General features: G+C 38.0%; 1 protein-coding gene across 2 annotated transcripts in view; it reads right to left on the bottom strand.

Annotated features, from left to right (window-relative positions):
* Window positions 1–9,191: 9,191 nt before the first annotated feature.
* NHLRC2 (NHL repeat containing 2) overlaps window positions 9,192–21,737 on the bottom strand; it is a 30,596-nt gene continuing 18,050 nt past the window's right edge. For both annotated transcript variants that reach the window (XM_030453096.1, XM_030453095.1), the window contains 6 exons: window positions 18,634–18,733; window positions 17,998–18,229; window positions 17,422–17,544; window positions 16,153–16,362; window positions 14,833–15,058; window positions 9,192–13,137 (listed from right to left, as the gene is read on the bottom strand). In XM_030453096.1, the coding sequence (XP_030308956.1) occupies window positions 12,872–13,137; window positions 14,833–15,058; window positions 16,153–16,362; window positions 17,422–17,544; window positions 17,998–18,229; window positions 18,634–18,733 (1,157 nt within the window). In that variant the 3' untranslated portion in view covers window positions 9,192–12,871. The remainder of the gene's footprint in view (window positions 13,138–14,832; window positions 15,059–16,152; window positions 16,363–17,421; window positions 17,545–17,997; window positions 18,230–18,633; window positions 18,734–21,737) is intronic.

The following is a 21,737-nucleotide window of genomic DNA, read 5'->3' as shown; positions in this document are numbered from 1 at the left end:
TAAGTAAGGGTTCCAACTTGCTAATGTTTTTCCAAAGAATGAAAGAAACATCAAGTGCTGCTGTAGCAATACTTTAGACAGCTACTCTTTTACACTTGTAGGCTGAAATTTTCACCTCTATTTTGATTTCTGTACTTCAGGAAGAGGGCAAAGGAGGCGAACTGGCTCTACAAAACCCAGTTAGAGAGAGGCTGGAACTTTGCTACAGACTGCGGCACATAAAACAACCATCAGGTAATTTTTTCAGTGTCTGCTGGTACTGTGTGCATGAAATACCAGGCTGACAGGAAGAAAAGATAAAATTCAGATGAGGTAGCAGGGTCATGATTTTGAACAGCTACAGGAAACTACTTCAGCTGGGAAGGACAGGGCAGGGAGAGAAGCTCTTTAAAGCCCCATCTACCCAATCTCCGGATAAGTTCCTCTTGGCAGGAGATTGAAGAATCCGTTGCAATAACAAGAAAATATCTTGGCCCAGTTAGCCAATTTCAAATGAAAGGCTCCTTTCCCTTGTTTTCAGAAACAACCTAATTAATCGTTTCCTAGAGCAGTGACTTTACAACCCTATAGATCTCTACTGGGCAGTGCCTTCCTGGCTTCTGGCACAACACAGGAGTCCAGCTCAGTCACACAAATGCCATTAGTACACACAGAGGAATCTGTAAGATTTCACACAGAATGTACAAATCTGTGGACACACAGAGTTGTTGTTTTAAGAATATTTAGATAAAAGCTGGGGGTGAAGGTGTCATTCCAGAGATGGTGATGGAAGCCAAGCAAACTTTCAGCTTTATATCCAAGGCAAATGCTCATTAATGCTGACAGGTGACACCAAGCCTGCCTAAGCTGCCCAAGTTAGGCTTGGCACATATTTCAGATCCACTTTATAATAAAACATAGGCATTACAAATTCCAACTTACTGCATCATGCTAAGCTGAACATCTGGATGGAAATCAAAGAAAGTCAGATGAGTTTTTTAAGTAGTATTTATAAATGTTTTCAATAGTTGAATGAATTGTCATGAGGAATTATCTGTAGCAAGAAGGGACATACCTATAGTACACATGCCAGAACTGTTGGCACACAATCCTTTCATTAGTGATAAATCACAATATCAATAAAAGGATGATAGGCAGAATAAAGGATTGTCTTTGTAGGTATGTTGGTGTCACTCCTCAGTTGAACTGGTGTACATGAGAAGCCTGTATCCATTTATTCTTAGTCAAAGCCAAAAAACAATTACCGAAGGAAAACAACTACACCAAAACAATTACATTTTTTTGGACACTACTGTTAAAATATAGCTCAACCATAATTATTAAACATGTTATTGAACAGGCTCCCACATACTGCAGCCTGTGGCATATTTTAGCAACAATAACATGGATAACAAACTGAGAGAGCTGTTCCAGTAGCTGAGCCTGTTCTGGCATCTCTGCAATAACCTCAAGGCTACAAAACAGGCAGTCCAAGACTCATGCAGCAACTCCATTTCTCATCTCTCTCATGTGCAGAAATGGAATAAAACCAGATCTTGTTTCCAGACCACTGCATAACACTGAAATTGGAGAGTCCCCACAACTCCATCTGACTTACCAAACCCTTTGGTCACTGAGCATCCAGGTGACACTCACAGCTGCAGAACCCTGTGGGAAAAAGTCTGTGAAACTAACAGTACTTTTAATGACAGGATTTTAATCAAGGTGTAATCCTGTACAGCAAGTGCATTTCATAACTTCCACACCTTCATTGATGTAAAGATTGGAGACAAACCCAGCCTTGAAAGAAAAGGTGAAACTTTTAATGTTTATTTTTCCATGAAAAAGCTTTACAGGGAGAAAGAGGTTTCATAGGAGAAAGAGTACATTCTTTCAACACTGCTTATTTGTAAAATTGATATCTGATGCTGACATTTACTTGCTCTCATATTACAGGACATTTACCTTTTATTTAAAAAGGATCATAATCCATTAATATTTTTAAGAACAGTATTGGGCAATGCTGTGTATGAAGAATTTACACAATATGCATCAGCAGTAAATGAAGAGCCTTCAGTTTTAATTCTTTACCCATTTTGTAGCAACAAATATAAAACACATCCTTTTAAATGTTCAGATATTTGAAAGGCTTTGCATCACCACATACAATGGAAAATCAAGAGGTTTAGTATCTCGAAGAACAGAAAAAATATTCCAATGTCCAAAAAGTTCTCATGGAAGAAAACCAATCCCTGTCTTTACTCTTAACCCATATGGAGGCATTAAGATGTTAAGTGCTCATATGAGACTTTCTACACTACTATAATACTGCTGGGAATTTTGGACATCCACCAGCATCACAACTTAAATGAAGTTACATGGTTTCACAGTGAGAGAACCTGACCTTTTGCAGCTGCCCCTACATACAAATCTCTGCCATTTAAAGAATTTTTGCTGATCTGTAGAGAAGGAAAAAAAAAAAACAGAGCAAAGCAAAATCAAGGACAAACTCTGCACCCCTCAAACACCAAGAAGCATCATCCTCACCCTTTCAGATCAAACTAATGTTTTGCCTTCCATCTCACTCACATCACATTTTCAGCAAGATGTCTGAAATCCGCTCCAAGTTTGTTTCAAATTGTACAAAAGAACAATAGTTTCAGAAGTTGGTTCACAAGATTAAGGAAAAAATCAATTGGACAGAAAGCACCCTAATTTCAATTTAATTCAAATACCATGAAGAAAAATTCTTCATAGTTTCAGATTTAGAATTGAATTTTAAAAAAAAATGAAAAATTAGAAATCATGAAGGTCAAATATCTTATTTCAATCAGCACTCCAGCATTTCTGTAAAGATACATTTTCAAGTATTTTTATGCAAGGCACTGATTTTTTCCTTCAGCCATCATGATGAAATGAAAATGCAGAATTTTGGTCATACAGGACTGAACTACTAAAGCTATTTGCTGCTAACCTTGGAGCACCTGGATTTCACCCAGAAGCAGTTTTACAACCACATTATTCTTATTATTTAATTTCTCTATAAAAATCACATGGATCCATCACAGATTTAATGATACATGATTAATGTCACATTAGTGGTAACGATTTACAGAAGAGAAAGTTTTAATCTCATTAATTCTCCTCTAAAAGGGAAATCGTATAGCTTTGAATTTAAATACTCAAAATATAAAACATTTAACAATCCTGCTCCTCTACTATCAGTTCTGTTTTTAAAATCTAGAAGCCAGTTATCTGACATAGGCAACTCTCAGGACAGACTCCTCCAATGTATGGATCAAAACCAAGTATTTTAATCAAAAGTTTGAAAAATAAGCTATTAAAAAAATAAAAAAAAAGAATGTGGAATCAAATTGAGAGTAGTTATCTTGCTTTCTGTGAAGTCTGGCCATGGACAGATGGGCTGAGTTTCTAAATACTTAGTTTAAAAGGGTAAATACACAGTGTAGAATAGTTTTCTTTTGAGGCATGTTGAGTACAGAGCATTAAAGTAGACTTATGAACAGATTTTTACAAGTGAGATTTCTTTAGCTCAGAACTGTCAATATTTAAAAGGAATCAGGCAAGACTTTAAACTACTTCTCATTCTTTTGCTTAGCCCTATTGCCTGCAATTGGACAAAATGTTCTCTGGTACACTTGAAAGCAATGGACCAACAAAGCAGCACACTAAGCAGTAAGTAATTATATCCACACAAACACTCTTCAACTTATATTCAAGGTTTTTGGTTTTTCAGCTGTGACAAACCTCTGGAAATAATGAAGCACAATCTGCAGCAAGACAGAAACTTGGGTGTCTTTCAAATCTTCTAATACTCAAAGTATTTAACTTTGAAGTATCAAAGTTTCCTGGAATTAAGAACCATCAAAATCCCTGCATAGGCAACTCAGGTTTGATGGGATGCTCTGTGAGATCCAGAAAAAGCTTCAGGACCACAATGAACAGGGCCAGAGGTAAAGGTAAAAAAAAATGACAGTAACTGCATCAGTATAAAGCTTGATGAGGCTAACCTGAGGACATCATCTTAATCTAATGCTATCTAGATTCATGGAGGAGGGTCTAAATAGGTTCTAGAATCTGGTAGTTATTACCAGATTTTAAGAGTATCGTATAAAGAGCTCTGCAGGAATAAGAAGGGGAAAAATCTTGCCCTCTTTATGGAGCAAGGGTTTAGAGACCATAAACAGAAGCAGAGCTAAGAATCATAGAATCATAGAATCATAGAATTAGCCAGGTTGGAAGGGACCTCAGAGATCATCTAGTCCAACCCTTGACCCACCGGAGCAGTTGCTAGACCATGGCACTGAGTGCCACATCCAGTCTTTTTTTAAATGTCTCCAGGGACGGAGAATCTACCACCTCTCCGGGCAGTCCATTCCATAGCCTAATCACCCTCTCCGTGAAGAAATTCTTTCTAATATCTAACCTAAACCTCCCCTGGCACAACTTAAGACTGTGTCCTCTTGTCTTGTTGAAGGTCGTCTGTGAAAAGAGTCCAGTTCCCACCTCGCTACAGCCTCCTTTCAGGTAGTTGTAGACAGCAATGAGGTCTCCCCTGAGCCTCCTCTTCTTCAGGCTGAACAGCCCCAGCTCTCTCAGCCTCTCCTCATAGGGCCTGTGCTCGAGTCCCTTCACCAGCCTGGTTGCCCTCCTTTGGACCTGTTCCAGGACCTCTACATCCTTCTTAAACTGAGGGGCCCAGAACTGGACACAGTACTCGAGGTGTGGCCTAACCAGTGCTGAGTACAGGGGAAGAATCACCTCCCTGGACCTGCTGGTGACGCTGTTTTTGATACAGGCCAGGATGCCATTGGCCTTCTTGGCCACCTGGGCACACTGCTGGCTCATGTTCAGTTTCTTGTCGATGCAGACTCCCAGGTCCCTTTCTGCCTGGCTGCTCTCCAGCCACTCTGTGCCCAGCCTGTAGCGCTGCATGGGGTTGTTGTGGCCAAAGTGCAGGACCCGGCACTTGGCCTTGTTGAACCTCATCCCGTTGGAATCGGCCCAGCTCTCTAGTCTGTCCAGGTCCCTCTGCAGAGCCCTCCTGCCTTCGAGTTGGTCCACACTTCCTCCCAGCTTGGTGTCATCTGCGAATTTGCTGATGATGGACTCAATCCCTTCGTCTAGGTCGTCGATAAAGATATTGAACAGAACTGGGCCCAATACTGATCCCTGGGGGACACCACTAGTGACCGGCCGCCAACTGGATGCAGCCCCGTTCACCACCACTCTCTGGGCCCGGCCCTCCAGCCAGTTTCTAACCCAGCACAGGGTGCTCCTGTCCAAGCTGTGGGCTGACAGCTTTTTCAGGAGAATGCTATGGGGGACGGTGTCAAAGGCTTTGCTGAAATCCAGGTAGACCACATCCACCGCCTTCCCCTCATCCACCAAAAGGGTCACCTGATCATAAAAGGAGATCAGGTTGGTCAGGCAGGACCTGCCCTTCCTAAACCCGTGCTGGCTGGGTCTGATCCCTTGCCCATCCTGCAGGTGCTGTGTGATTGCACTGAGGATGATCTGCTCCATAACCCTGCCAGGCACTGAGGTCAGGCTGACGGGCCTGTAGTTTCCCGGGTCCTCCTTCCGGCCCTTTTTGTGGATTGGCATGACATTCGCCAACTTCCAATCGTCTGGGATGTCCCCCGTGAGCCAGGACTGTTGGTAGATGATAGAGAGAGGCTTGGCGAGCTCTTCTGCCAGCTCCCTCATCACTCTTGGGTGGATCCCATCCGATCCCATAGACTTGTGGGGGTCCAAGCAGCTCAAGAGGTCCCTGACTGTGTCCTTCAATATTACAGGGGGGCTGTTTAGATTTTTATCACCTTCTATAGGCTCCAGAAGCCTGCTGTCAACAGGATAACCTGTCTTTCTGTTGAAAACTGAGGTAAAGAAGGTGTTAAATACCTCAGCCTTTTCCTCATCTTTGATAACTATATTCCCACCCACGTCCAGTACAGAATGAATGTTTTCCTTGCCTCTTCTTTTGCTATTGATATATCTGTAGAAGCATTTCTTATTGTCCTTCACAGAAGTAGCAAGATTCAGTTCATGTTGTGCTTTTGTCTCTCTGATTTTCTTTCTACATGATCTGACTATATTCCTAAATTCCTCTTGAGAAGTTAGCCCTTTTTTCCATAATTGATAGGCCCTCTTCTTAATCCTAATTTCTTTCAGAGTCTCCCAGTTCAGCCAGACTGGTTGCCTTCCCCGCCGGCTCGCCTTCCGGGACTCTGGGACAGCCTGTTCCTGTGCTATCAGAATATGCTCTTTGAAGTATGTCCATCCCTCCTGGACCCCTCTGTTTTCAAGGGCTGTTTCCCAGGGTATACTCTGAACTAGTCTTTTGAATAGTCCAAAATTTGCTCTCCGGAAGTCCAACACAGAGGTTTTACTGACAACCCTCCTTGTATCCCTGAGTATTGAAAACTCTATTATTTCATGGTCACTAAGTCCCAGTCGTCCATCAACCACCACATCTCCCACCAGCCCCTCTCTGTTTGTGAAAAGAAGGTCAAGTGGGGCTCCGTCCCTGGTGGGCTCATTTACTAGTTGGAGCAGGAAATTGTCTTCAATACACTCTAGGAATCTCCTAGACTGCCTCCTCTCTGCGGTGTGGAGTTCCCAGCAGATGTCTGGCAAGTTGAAGTCACCTACGAGAATAAGGGATGATGATTTTGAAACATCCTCCAGTTGCTTGTAGAATATTTCGTCGACCTCATCATCCTGATTGGGCAGTCTGTAACAGACTCCCATCACGATATCGGCCTTGATGACCTTCCCACTGATTCTAACCCACAGGCATTCTGCCCTATTATTGGTGGTCTCAACTTCTACAGTGTTGAGAGATTCTCTAACATATAGGGCTACCCCTCCACCACTCCTACCCTGCCTGTCCCTTCTGAAGAGCCTGTATCCACCCATGGCAGCACTCCAGTCATGGGAGTCATCCCACCACGTTTCTGTGATAGCGACTACATCATAGCTTTCCTGCCGCACGATGGCTTCCAGCTCCTCCTGTATGTTGCCCATGCTGCGTGCATTGGTATACATGCACTTCAGCTGGGCTGCTGATTTGTCATTTATCTCAGGTAGTTCACCTTTAGGTTCCTCTCCGGAGAGCTCAAAGAAGCAGGTAATCCCAGAAAGCCAGTATGCACTAGAACTATCCACTTAGAGAAAAAGTGTCACGATGTAGCTCATCTGGAAATCCTCACCTCATCTGCATCCTTTTGGAGTGAGCTGCCAGGAAACTGGACATCCCTATTACTGTTAACATCCCCATCCCTAAAGCAGGGGAGGGGCAGGGAATGGTGGAGGGAATTATCCTACTTGGATGCCTCCATGGTAACAAGATACTGGCTGCATTTCATTCTTGGGGAAATCACAGAAGGGAAAGATGCAGCCAAAAACCTAACCAAAATCCCCCATAATATTATGACAAAGAAACCAAGATAAACTCAGGAGCTAGTGCTAGGTATGCTGAATGTCTCTTCAGCCTGGAGAAGAGAAGGTTCCTAGGAGACCTTATAGCAGCCTTCCAGTCCCTGAAGGGGGCCTAGAGGAAAGCTGGGGAGGGACTTTTTACAAGGGCAAGAAGTGACAGGGCAAGGATGGCTTTAAACTCCAAGAGGGTAGATTTAGACTAGACATTGGGAGGAAATTCTTCACCATGAGGGTGGTGAGACACTGCAACAGGCTACAGAGGAAGGTTGTGGATGCTCCATCCCTGAAAGTGTTCAAAGGAGGGCTGGATGAGTCTTGGAGCAACCTGGTCTAGTGGAAAGGGCCTCTGCCCATAGCAGAGGGGTTGGAATGAGTTGATCTTTAAGGTGTCTTCCAACCAAAACCATTCTATGATTCTATGAATACTTAACAATAACCAATCCTAATCTTTAACTAGAGTGATTTTATGTATGATAGTACAAAAACTATAAGAATGTAAGAACAGCTGCTTCTGATTGAAGACAGTACTTAAATTTGGTTATATGAACATAATGGAATGTAAGATATTAAAAATACTGTTTCTAAATTTATGATCTGTTGTAGAAAACAAAGACAGATGTGGTGGTCTAATTAAAAAATAACAGGGTCTCACATTTTCAACAGCTGTTTCCAACTTACTGTCACAATTTGTACTGTTGTACTATCACCATACTGTCACCTGCTTGGGACAAAGAAGATTCCCTAAAGAGTGACAGAACAATTGAAATTAAAATTAGAATGATCAATTCTAAAGACTACATTTTTGCTAACATTAATCAGTAGTTTTAATTGATTATTTAAACAACTGAGCTGGCAGACTTGAGAGGAGAATTACTGTGGGTGGTTGGTGAGCTACTGTGCATAACAAAATCTCCTCAGGTAGCACAGCTGCAGCCTGGAGGACATATACACAATGTGTCACAGCATCTCTTCCACATTATACAATTAATAAAACTTACTTTTGAGTTGAAACACACAGTTTATGAACATAATTCTATGGGAGTTTAGCTGCAATGTGTAAGTCACTGAGTAAGTCTCAGTGAATAACAGTGATTTTAAAAAAACTACAGACCATAAGAATGAACATAGATCTGTGCTGCTGAATGCTAAACCATCAGCTGCTTTCAACTTGATTTACCACTCACAATTACAAAGGCAGACATTTAAAGCTCTCATGTATGTAGAAATTCTTGTTAAGAATCAAATTAAAGAGCATTTGTGGTCAATAACAGAACTCTCTTTGCTAAAATAAGTAGTCAGGAATTAATGGAGCAAAAGGACATGTTCCTGCATGAGAAGGGAAGTCACTTGATTCTGATCATCCTCCTCTTACGAGCAAGATATAAGGAATAAGTTTTTCTTTATGTTCTCACAAAAAGTAGTTTTGCCTGTGGTTTGAGCTACAAGACTTGCACAGTGGAATAAAAAAAGTGCATTAGGAATATATACCGTGTACTGGAAGCCATATGCACCTTTTCTGAGGCAAAACAGACAAGACATTTACATGATGCTATAAAAATGTTCTCATGTATTACTTATCTGATCTGTACTTAATGTATGTATTAAATATGTGCCCATCAATAGGTTTACACAGACAGCTCCCTTCCTTCAACAGAAGGGAACAAACTACAGAAAATTACTACTGAATTCAACATAAAAAAGCTATTAAAACACAATACACTCCCTCTTCAAAATCACATTATCTTTCTTCTCATCTAATGAAAAATATTGTACTGTAATTAAATAAAATTTCTAAAAACATCTCATAGAACTATTAATATTTCCATTCAAAACTAAAGCTATTCCAGAAAAGCAAACATTACAACCAAAAACTGCAAATGCCACTGAACTTGCTTTCATTATATAACCACGACCAATATTCTTTACAAATTTGCTACAGTAATTTATTACTTTATTAAGATCTGATGCAAACCCTATTCAAGTCTGTAGAAAGGTATGTGTTCAAAAGACCTTGAATTATTCTTTTACTGGAAGATACAAATCTGGGAGTGATGAACCATACCAAACTGCTTAGAATTTTTGTATCAGGAAACACTAATAAACTAAATTATCATACGAAGAGATACTAGAAATCAATATATCTGATTTTTCAGTATTTAGACAGAAGAGTATTATTTTCTATTTTTGTAAATCATATTTTGAAGATGTTTTCTGGTGCTTAACTGAAATAAATTACTGTAGCTTGTACATGTTATTCTGTATGCCTGTCTCATTACATTTATGGCACTTTCTGCTTTACTGTAAGAGCATCTTGTGAACCCTGGAGGAAGCAATGGAAACAGTATCCCATTTCCACAAGCTTTTAAAAACTATTTTTTCTAATTATAGAACATTCAAATGTCTGTACACCAAAGGTGAAGCAGAAGGAGTGACTGTGGAAACGTACATGTTGTTCCTCGGACAAACCAAACACAGAAATATGGTTAAAGGCCAATCCCAGTGTGAGCAAGAAGCAGAACCCCAGTAACTTCACCAGCAAGAACTGGAGCACACTGAGAATCAGCTGCTCCTAAGATGATGAAGGAGAATGATTAGAGCAGTGTCTCTGTGTGAAGCCCACTGAGGTGAGTTAGGAAAAGCAACTCTCCTTTGCAAACTAAAAGGGTTATTGCCTGAAATGGCTTAGAACTGGATGCAAGGGGAAAGCATTTTGGTATATATAGCTTTTCTTTGTAAATAGTGGCTTGTGTGTCTTTGAGATGGCAGCACACCTTCTGCCTTCCTTTAACATAAAGCCATTACAGTGCAGTGCCAAGCCATGCTCTGAGGCTTTGTAGAAAGAGTATTAGTAGCACAGATAGAGCACACCATCCCCCACTCCCCTAGTTTATATAAGATTCAGGCATCTGCTGCAAGGAATGGATGCTAAGAAAACATAAAGAAAAAACTGGTTCAAAAAGATATATTCCTCCTCCCCACTAGTAAGGCTGAAACTGTTCCCTTTAAAAACAATTGCTTAAAATTTGGCTACATTAAATATTTAAAGGTCCTGTACAGTTTGATCCCAGACTTCATTTTGATGCTTATGCAACAGTTTTCCTACTATTTACTAGCACCTTTCCCAATAAGCTTTTACAGTGGTCCTGAGTGTGTCTACATACAGTGACTGAAGTTGAAAGCAAAAAGGGTATGACATAAATATATATATTTAGATAGAAAACATTTCCAATATTATATTGGAATATTACACACTATAGTTAAATAAAGTTAAGAATACAGTCTTTACACTAATTAAGAAGAGTCAATAAGAATATAAATTTGTTGATTATTCTTTGTTTGTTTGTGGTTTTTTTTAAGACTAGAATACAGAATTTGATGATCCCATCTAACTGAAATAGAGAAATATAATGTCATTCTAGTTGAAAATGAGAGGAAAAAAATCCATCTCCTGTATTTTATGTTCAAGATAACAGTAACAGTTTAGTTGGTTATTCCAAACTTCTGAAACTAATGCTTGTTTTTTTTCAGGAAGCAACAGAAAATTTGTGGGCTAGCTGGAAGCTGATCTGAGGTTTCCTGGCTACCATCCAAAGTTAAAAAAAACAAAGAATTCTAAAGGAGTGAGCTGTACTTTAGTGTAAAAAATGATAAATGCCCATATCATTTTCTTTACCTTCATCCTTCCAATAGCATTTGCCATCTGTGAACAAAGCAGTAAAGCTTCCTCTTTCTTCAAAATGACGTGAGAATTGAAAGGCTTACCCAAAAGAGCTGAAACACTGAACTATAGAAAAGTTGCTCAAAAAGTAAACACAAGAAAAATAATAGTTCAGCCCTTGCCTTGCTGACAGGTGAGATAATAACCATTTCTGGTACTACAGAGAACTTGCAGATAGACTGACATTTCATTTCAATGGAAGGAGAAACCAAACCAGTCCATGTGGTTCCCTTAAAACAAAAGCCTCTCAGTCTCATGACCAACATTTCACTCAGCCTTTAAGTAAGAAAGAGCAATAACAAATTATACTGGAGATTTACTGACAGTTGTCAGGAACAATGGTGAGTATTTTAGAAAAGACTGTATAAAAATTATTTCACCACTGTACTTTATTATACATGTGAAAATACTACCTTCAAACATAAAGCAAAACCATCTTCTCAGAACTGATCCTCATGACCAGACCACAGAGCCTAATCCAATTACCACCCAAGCACTGTGGAAGCTCCATTTCAAATAAAAATCCTCCCTGTTCTTTGTTTTTACTATGGAAGCTGAAGGAATTTTACTTGCAAAACACTTCACCACCAAAGGCAGAGTTCTGTAATACAGTTTTAAAGCACCAAGATTAGGTTACAAGTTTTCTAGCAAAAGCTCAGAACCTCTAAACATGAATGCAAATAACCCATTATTAAATATATATTTCAGGATCAGTGGCCACTATTACAAATTGGGGGACTAACAATGACTTCAGAAGACTCTCAGGCTTCAAGAAGATAATATTCTTCTTAGTATTACTTATTTGCAAGACAGAAGCCTGCAGACAAGTCTTTATAGAGAAATCATAAAAGTAGGAAAGGAAAGTGAACCATTGTGCTTGGAATGGGTGACATCTAATTTTTGCAGTTTAGATATTCAACCATTATCTATCACTTACTGCAAAATGTAAATTCATATGTATAAGAAAAAGCTCCAGCATGGTTTTGTGCTTCTTTTTTTTTTTTTTCTTTCTATACATACACTAGAGAGGCACATTCTTTGTTGGAAATATCATGAAATTCTTTTGTAGGAACTTGAACACTTCCTTTCACAGAAATTTTTCCATGAAACTGAGCTCTTCATATAAGGCAGTCATATCTGGATAAGCAAAACACTCACTTTGTATAAAATCAGAGCTGCACCTAGTTTAAGATGTATTTTTGAAATACATGTGTCATAAATGCCATTACAGAAAAATAAGCAAGATAGATAATCTTTCATAGCCTGGAGAAAGAACGTATTCATTTTGACATTCCATTAAAATTTAATAAGTGCACAAAAGGATTTTGTAACTTTTACTTCAAAGTTATCAGTATAGTATATACAGTGCAAAGAACCTCTTACAGTAACATCACAAAGTAACACCAGCTCTTTCAAAAGGACTCAGAATTGTTGCTCAATGCTTGGAATGGCATACATCCAATATATTTAAAACTGGCAACAGAGTCCAGAGTATTACAATATTATTAATGCTACTGTAATTAATAGAAATGAGGTTGTGATGATAAATTTCCCCATCAAGTTGCAGAGAATTACTTAACCTTACCACATATATAATTTCTCAGCTTTGCCATAAGCTCCAGGAAAATGAAAAACTGAGAAATGTTATCTATCGTTATTTTCTCCTACAGAAGCAGTGGATAATAAAGTATAAAACTGGCCAGCTTTGGATTAGTTATTTAAAAATGTGTGTATCAGTTCAACTTGAGTCAAGTTGCCTTGGTTTGTACTTGCTATGTGTAAAGGCTGATTGAAAGAGATTCCTTTCATCAGACAGGCACTGCTACCTTTGCTGCAATAGTAGAGGCATGCTTTGATAGCCAGGATAGCTTCAGCTGACAGACAGCTCCTGGGCAACTGAAAAGGAATGATTGTTTGATGGGAAACATCCTTTATTTGTCCAGAAAGACACTGTCCTTGAAGCAACCAGGTATTGTCTGTAAAAGAAAAAAAAAATTACCATTAGAATATCTAACACCATGCCTGAAACCTACAGAAATCACTAATTTTACATATAGGGCAACACAGACTTTCTCTCTATATGCAACATCAGGGGAAATTTCAAGGATGATTATGAGGATGACAAGAGAGCTGGGGCACCTCTGCTGTGAAGAAACTGAGAGAGCTGGGGTTATTCAGTCTGGTCTGAGAAGACCTTACTGTAGCCTTCCAGTATCTGAAGGGGTCCTACAAGAAAGCTGCTGAGGGACTTTTTAGGATGTTAGGTAGTGACAGTACTAGGGGGAATGGATTCAAACTAGAAGAGGGGAGATTCAGATTTTAAGTCAGGAAGAAGTTCTTCACCATGAGTGTGGTGAGACACTGGAACAGGTTGTACAGAGGTGGTGGAAGCCCCATCCCTGGGAGTTTTTGAGGCCAGGAACTAGATGATCTTAAAAGTCCCTTCCAACCTTGAAAATTTTATGATTCTATAAATTTCCTTACTGATTTTTCCAGTTGTGGAAAAAAAAAGAAGAAAGTAATTTAAAAATGCTTCTTTAGCAGTCATAAAAAGATTAGGAGATCCATAGGGCTGCTTCAGAACCATAAATACAGTACTTAAATGCAATGGAGCTGCAATTTGTCCCATATACTCTTTAAAGTTTATTAAAATTTATTCTGAGATATGCAAACAAAAATCTTTAAAGTAATGGGATGCTATGCATTTGTATCAGAGACCTGATACTCCAGGTTAAAGAAATGCCATAAATGCATAAAACTGTAAATCATTTATGGCATTTCCAAACAGAAGTGTTGGTTTCACAAGTGGGTTGCAATTTAGCAATGTTCAGACTTGATTTTCATGTTTATTTAAATATTTAGTATATAAACTCAAAAATTAACTGCACAATAAATGTATCTAGCTCACTGCATTGTACTTTGTATTTTACTGTGAGGTGTATGAAGTTCTCTTTTTGGCATTTTTCAGAAATAATCTAAAAGTTGACACTGGAATTTATATGCCTGAAATGATTTGCTGAGTTGCCAACTCAGTGTGCCAACTCTACTGGATATAGTCTATTTGAACTCCAAAAGCACACTGGGATAAAGAACTACTACTGATGCATAATTTGTTCATACAAATTGCTGTGTATTTCTTGCCTGAATTTAGAAGTACAAATAAGCAAAAATAAATGACAATAAAGCAGGTTCAGACTGGTACAGATGTATCTCAAATACTTTTTGGAAATGACTAAAGAAAAAAAAAATCTCTTTCAGGAATGTGATTGAGTTTAATAGGAAGCTTTCTCCCAGAAACAAAGGGCAAGGTTGGGATAATCTGTTCACAGTGATGGAGTGGAGAGGGCAAACATTAAAGGGGGATCAGTACCTTTGCAAACCTCCACTAGCAGCTTGTTCCAATAAAGTTAAAAACAAATAACAATGCAGAATGTATTAATTCAAGCAAAAAGGAACCTCAAGTCTTTTTTTTTTAATCTTTGCACTCCAGCTGTTGAATGTATCAAGTCTAAATAACATGTTCTGCATTATAAGATCAAATGGGGACAAAGGTTTGGGAGGTACATTTATTCATCAGAAAGAGATTTCCTGTATTGCAAGGACAACATGACATAGCCCCCTCTGTATCTTCCCAACTCCTGTTCAACTGATAAACACCACAGGAACTTTACCTTCTGCTGTGACAAACCAGGAACTGGGAGCTTCTTCATTTAATTTTGAATCCGGAGGAAGAGTCAACTTTAAGAAAAATTGAATTGTCTGGCCAGGAGCTACAGTAAGTGAAGGAAGTTGAATATTTGGTGCAGATTTAGGCAGTTTTGGAAGGTTTGTCACTTTATCCTTTTGCACTGGGAGGTTATCTGGAACATCACATGCTTCTGGACTCAGGATAGGCAACTATCAGTAGAAATCAAACAAAATATTTGTATTTGTAGTGAAAGAAAACAGACTTTAACAATACAATCACAGTTTCAAAGTTGCCATGGACTAAGAAATCTAATATACGACAATTTGGCCATCAGAATAAAACATTCTGACAAAGTGCAACAGTACTACTAATACAAATTTATTTTTTTTTAATTATAAAGATAAAACTGATTTGATTAATTCAAATACATTTTTAATATGAAAACCATAAAATCCACATTACTTAAGAGTAGCCACTGTCTAGAGTATCTTTTAAATTAAAATGTTAACCAATTGCATTGTATTTTTACTTTTAATGCATTTTATTGTTATTTCCTTCAATCTGGTGCTAAACTGCATGCTTCAGTAGTAGAATTCAAGATTTTAACCATGCACATTGCACAGGAATGTAAAGGATAATTTCCCAGAAAAGCTCCCAACATGCTATATGGTATGGAAATTTAAACACATGTTAAGGTCATGCACTATTAAATGCAAGACATATGTTATGTCATATAGAGACGTGTTTATGTATATATATATATGTATGAATGAAAACATTAAGACATAGTGCCCTTGTAAGATGGACAGAATTTTTTTGCCCTTGTATAATCAAATACAGTGTGGCTCAATTATGACAGGGGTTTTGGATAGACAACTTGGAAACCTGCTATTTATCCCACTTTAAATCTCTGACCTCCCAAAATCACCTCTTACAGCTTCATCAAAGGTCACAGTAATGGTTTCAACTTCTAATTACTACAAAGTGCTCAGAAAATGCTTTTCATACTGAAAAATGAGGCTGTATTTTTAAATAACTTATGTGTCTGTATTATTGTATTCAAGAAAATCATCACTTCCTATTTTCATGCAGAAGCTGCATTTCCAAAGCTAAGGCTTTCAACAACTCTGCAATAAACACAGACAATGCTTATCTGCCAGATCATCACAAAACTTGCTCTAGATACAGCTACTGTACCCAAGGGTTTATTTGCTATATGATTTTTATACCACTTGCCAAAGTCTGTAATAGTAATTTATATCAACAAACACCACTATCAGCCTGTTTACTAAGTATTACTTGCCATGGAAAGAATTTTTGTTTCCAAATCCAGCACTTTAATCTGATGATTATTTGTGTCTGCAACATACATCAAGTGGCCGTTTTCTTCAACACACAAACCTCCTGGTTCATTAAAAGTTGACTGTGTAAAGCTGGAACCAATAACATTGCTTGCTTCTCCTGTACCTGCCAGGGTAGCACAGTTCTTCATCTTGGGATCTACAACCTTAATCTAAGATAACCAAAGAAACAAACAAACAAAAAATTATCTGAAAAAAATGCACCAAAATTTAGAAGTTCTGTATTATCTTAAGTCTCACATTTTCAGAAGCCAGCACTAACTTCCAGTACCTTAGTTACCAAGTGTGTGTCCTAGATGCTATGTTACCCTATCTTATCAAATTACATGTCCCATCTACCCTGCCATTCCCTACTGGACTTCACTTCCTCCTCTGGCCTTCATAGTTCCCTTTCACAACTCTGAAGGCACCTCTCCCTCTGGTGAGAAGGCACCAACAACTCAATGTTTTGTTTTCTACCGTTTGTTGCCTTTCTGGAAACATTTGCAAAATAGCAAAAGTGTAATGAAACTAGTAGGCTAAGTTATAATATTAAAAAAAAAATAAAGTGTTGTTTTTTTCTTAACAAAAAAAATGTACGATACTTTATACAATATCCGAAACAAAATCTCATTTGCCACATATATTTCAATAAGCACTTAATGTTACATACTTTATTCTTCAAATTAAAACCAATTCCTTTTCTTTTAATGTATTTAATCAAAGTACAGTTAAAACCCCTCTACAGATGAAAGCTTAAATAGCAGAGAAGAACCACATAAAACAATCTCTCTTAACTCAGAGTTCCATGGAGGCAAACCATAACACTTCTAAAAATTGGAGTTAAGTGGCTTTTTAAGGGAAAAGCAACTCCTCTTTTTCTCTCGTTTTTTTTAAACCTGCAGTATTCCTGACTCCTAGCTCTTCTGCTCTGCTTCATATTTTGGAAGATATAAAGAAAGGGTCTTTAGCCTGGACTGTAACTTGGCACTTCAAATTCCCCTTTCCCAAGGGACCATCATATCAACACAGCAGCATGTGACAGCAAAACAATAGTAAAGAGAAGGACCCATAAAAGAAGGAAGGAAAGAAAAAAAGAACCCACAAAGGAACCCATATAATCTTGTTTCCTCAGCTGAAACAAATGAAGCACAATCTTTCTGTGTTCCTGAAATAATCTTTCATAGTGGTAAATACTGCAAACTGTATATAACAAGCTACTATATGCTTACCTTATGATTATAGGAATCTGCCACATACAGCAGTTTTCTTTTCTTGTCCCATGCTACCCCTAAGGGATGCTGCAGCTTTGCATTTATGCCTGCTCCATCCACATCACCAAAGGCAAACAAATTCTGAAAAAGTATTTAATTAATACATTTAATAACTCAATGTTGACATGAATTTAAATCATCACATAATAAATAGAAATTCACAGATTCAAAAAAAAAAAAATCAAGACAAATTCAAAACAAGGATACTGAAAAGTGGGAAGTGTGGATGCTAACCATGGAAATGGAAACTCTGACATTTAAATTATCCGTATGAATCCAGCTGGCTCTAATGACCACAGAAGGCTGAATCAAGTTGGCTATTTTAAAAATAAGCCAACTATTTTATTATCTGAGGAGCAACAATCTGGGCTACAACCTGAGCGTCACAAACGGCACACATTGGCATTCCAAGCAGTGAAGTTAAAAAATTGACAGCCACGGAAACTGATTTACCCTCTCACCCCAAAAGTGGTTCCTCCAGGTCAGGCTTGAGGAATATTAGTAAGGCAGTGTGGGAAGTTTTGAAGTGATTACCAATGGATCTCTCTCTCCTCCTACAAGGTGCTTCACTACTCCGTCTTTCAGAGAGATGGTTCGCACGGTGCTGCTCTCGCTATCTGCTACAAAAAGGCAATTCCATGGTTCCTCAGAAGCCAGTGAGAGGCCTGAAGGCTGTGCAAAGCCTGCCTTATGTGGGTATGCATTGTTTCTGTTCTCCTCATTTCCACTCCCAGCAAAACGAAGGCAGACTCCTTTCTTTAAATCACTAAAGAAAAACAGAATGCATTCAAGAATGAATTTGTAATACTTCAGACATTTCGAATTGACAGAAGCTACAGGACAAGTGTTTGTGAGATATAAAACCAACAGTGCTGCAGCACTGGGAATTATTCAGTGCCTTTGTGCTTATTTATTTCACCTTATCATTCATCACTAATTCAGTCATAGTTTTATATCAGAAGTAGCACCTTTATTTCATCTACCAGATGCAGGGAAAAGCAGGCTAACTTCCAAGGACACGTGTCTGCTTTACAGAAGCTTAACAGCAAGTTTCAAGCTAAGTCCAGCTGAAAAAAAGTCTACTTTAATTTTATTATCTCTCTCTTTGGGGGTTGAAAGTTGTTTATCAAGACAAATGGCAATTCCACGTCTCTTATTACAGTTCCTTACCTTCCCTTTGGTAGCTTTCCACCTTCCAACATCAGTGCCCAAATCTGATGAGTTCCTGCCATTGCTATCCATAAAACATCATCTTCTTGGCTCCCTGAAACTTTAAAAAATGGGTCTATAAAAACAGATGAAAACCCCCTACACTTTGGGAATTTTTAATGAAACAAACCAATGAGCAAACCAACCCTAATGTCACCCTTACTCCAGCTCACGTTTTGCCATGGGGATGGAAAAAAACCCAGTAACAAGCCAACTGAAAAAAACAGAGGAAGGGAAGGAAAGAATGTCTTTCATCTATCAAAATCTCTACTATTTTTCTTCAGTTCTCTTCCCAAGGAGATGAAAAATATTATTTTAGTACTCCTAAATGATAAGGCAGTATTTCAAAGAGGTTATGCTCTTTGGAACATTTTGCAATTGAGTCCGTGCTTCACCTGTTAATTTTTGATTCATACTGATCAACAAATATGTACATATCTTTGCTAAGCATGTTTTTTGGGGAGTGAAAGATACATGTTCTTTTTTATTATTATTATACTAGTGACAAAATTAGCTAGTCCAAAAAACTACTGGCAGTTGTTTACAGATTCTGAGAGAAATAACCATAGCAGTATCATTGTTACATTATACAAAGAGAACATAATGTTTTTAAGATAAGGGTAACTGATGCTTGTGTGTCATGTAGATTTATGCTCTGGAGAGCAACAAGTGCTGTTCAAACACTAAATGCGATGTGGGCAAGTACTAATTTCCCCATACAGTTCTCAAGCCCACCTGTGGCATTATAAATGCAAGATGCAGATCTGAGGAACAGTGACCTGATCAAGAAATGTTTAAGTATATGTCAAGCACCTAGGTTTTTCACTCCAAGTATCAAAATACAATTCACCAGTCCAAACCTATAAATTATACTAAGTCTCCCCAGATAATACTTTACAAATGAAATAATACAAAGAGAAAGAGAATATGTTCTACAGTTTTAAATATATCACTTCACATGCATGAAGGTAAGTTGTGAAAGACTATTGAACAACCCAAAACCTAAAGAAATTTACTCATCTTGGCCTTTTCTAAAAATCTTAAGGAAAAAAAGTTGACCTTTAATACCTGCATTAAAATGGGGATACCTGCATTAAAACGGGGACACTGTTGCCTTTCTAACACCATACTAGCCTATGCATGTGGCATCCAACTGTTCCATTTAGTTTTAGAAGTTTTTCTAAATGAATGTATCAAGTACTAGAATAACTGTTAGGCAGTGAATAGAAGAATACCTTCAAATTGCTCACAGAGGATTTTTATTCTCATGAACTTTTAAAATACTATGCATCTCACAGCTGCTCCTGCAAAGAATCTTATTGGTCCCTCCCCACTGTATTTTGGAATTTCAAAATAAAAGCAAATATATGTAAAATGATTGCAAGAATTTTAAAACTTTGTTAGTTCAAATCTGTCTTCCTAAAAGGAAATCATCACCATTCCCCCAACTTAGATCCTGCTGTTGCTCTGCTATTTCTAAACCTTTCCTACATTATACATTTCTGACATTACAGTCACTACAGGAAGGGGAAAAAAGCATCATTCTGCTTCCAGAATCAATTTCCTCCTATTACAAGCCCTCTTCAGAGTAGTACTGGTATGATTTTAACACAGTTTATCTTCATCCTTTTCTGGTTCTTGGATCAAGTCATAAGTATCCAAGATCAAATAAACTCTGCTGACTCTCTCCTGCACCTCCATGTGGCTTCATGCAAACTAGACCTCCAAGAATAAAAGTCAAAATTCCACAGCACCTGAAGTTTTTCAATGATCAGGATAATTTGCAAAATGAATTGGAAAACACACATTTTGAGTCATCAGAGATGTTTCAAAGTACTGGCAATGCCAAACCCACACTATTAATAATAACAATAAAAAACCCCACTGTACAGAAACACCTTTGATTAGAGCTTGTTTCTAAGCTAGTTAAATTGAGAAAATGGCCTGTGAGTTAATTTCTCTACTTCCTGTATATGACATATTCATCTGCAGGACTTTATGATTCCATGATGTGTATATTGCACTCTCCAAATGCTACTGCCTGAGCACCCCAGGATGAGCAATGCTAAAATCACTGGTCAATTCCAAAAGTGAGCTCTTCATCTTGCTGTGTTGTGCAGTGGATCCTGAGGGAACTCACAAAGTGCTTCGTCAATTATTTAATATTTACTTCACCCACCAATGAAATGAAAAAGCACTTTGGAAAAATTTATTTCATTCTTCATCTATCAAATGTCCTAATTCCACCCACTGAAAACTCCCTTGTGATTCCCTTTAGCGCTATGCTAAAAAACTGAAAAAGTTTTACTCTAATTCTGCACACTTAAAAGCTTATAAAATATGAGACACAGGAGAAAAGTATCAATATTAATTTCAAATTATACTGAATATGTAGGATCAATAGAAAGAGATCCTTTCTGCAACTAGAGAACAAGACAGGAGAAATAAGTAAGAGGTCCCTAACTTCTAATAGAGGTCCCTTAATTTTAATGCAACTTAAATATTTTTCTACTGGATGGCAACTAGAACAAAGAGAATGGATGCACACATGGAAAGTGCACAAACATACTTAAGTGTGGAAAATGTGTCAGCCCCTTAATTAAAAAATAATTATAAAATGTCTATAGTTGCACAGTTAAAGTATTGTCATATAATGGTCCTCAGAGAACAGAGTTTAATGCCTTATGTTCTGCAAGAAAAGATAGAAAAATCTCTTCTCTGCGGGGGACAGAACAGTTTGAGGATATCACCACTGTTATGCTTGCACTGTTCTCCCAGAAGAGGGCCAAGGAGAACTGGCATGCTAAATTATGGTAATGCCATCATTATCATAATTTCTTATCATCCTTGAATGGAAAGAATTTATTTTTTAAAAAATTTATTATAAAACAACTTAAAAGAACAAAGCAATTATTTTACATTCATTCAATTAAGCACTGCATTCCAACCGATCTTGAGCTGGTTTAAAATTCAGTGTATTTTCTCCTTATTAGGAGATGTGGCCTCTTAATCTTTAGTGCTGCATGTATCAAAGTATGGCTTGCAAATGTGATATACTCATGTTA

Source organism: Calypte anna, chromosome 6, assembly GCF_003957555.1.
Source record: "Calypte anna isolate BGI_N300 chromosome 6, bCalAnn1_v1.p, whole genome shotgun sequence".
In the NCBI taxonomy this organism is placed as follows: Eukaryota; Metazoa; Chordata; class Aves; order Apodiformes; family Trochilidae; genus Calypte; species Calypte anna.
Note: the sequence above shows the minus strand (reverse complement) of the source record. Positions and strands in the feature narration are given on the sequence as shown.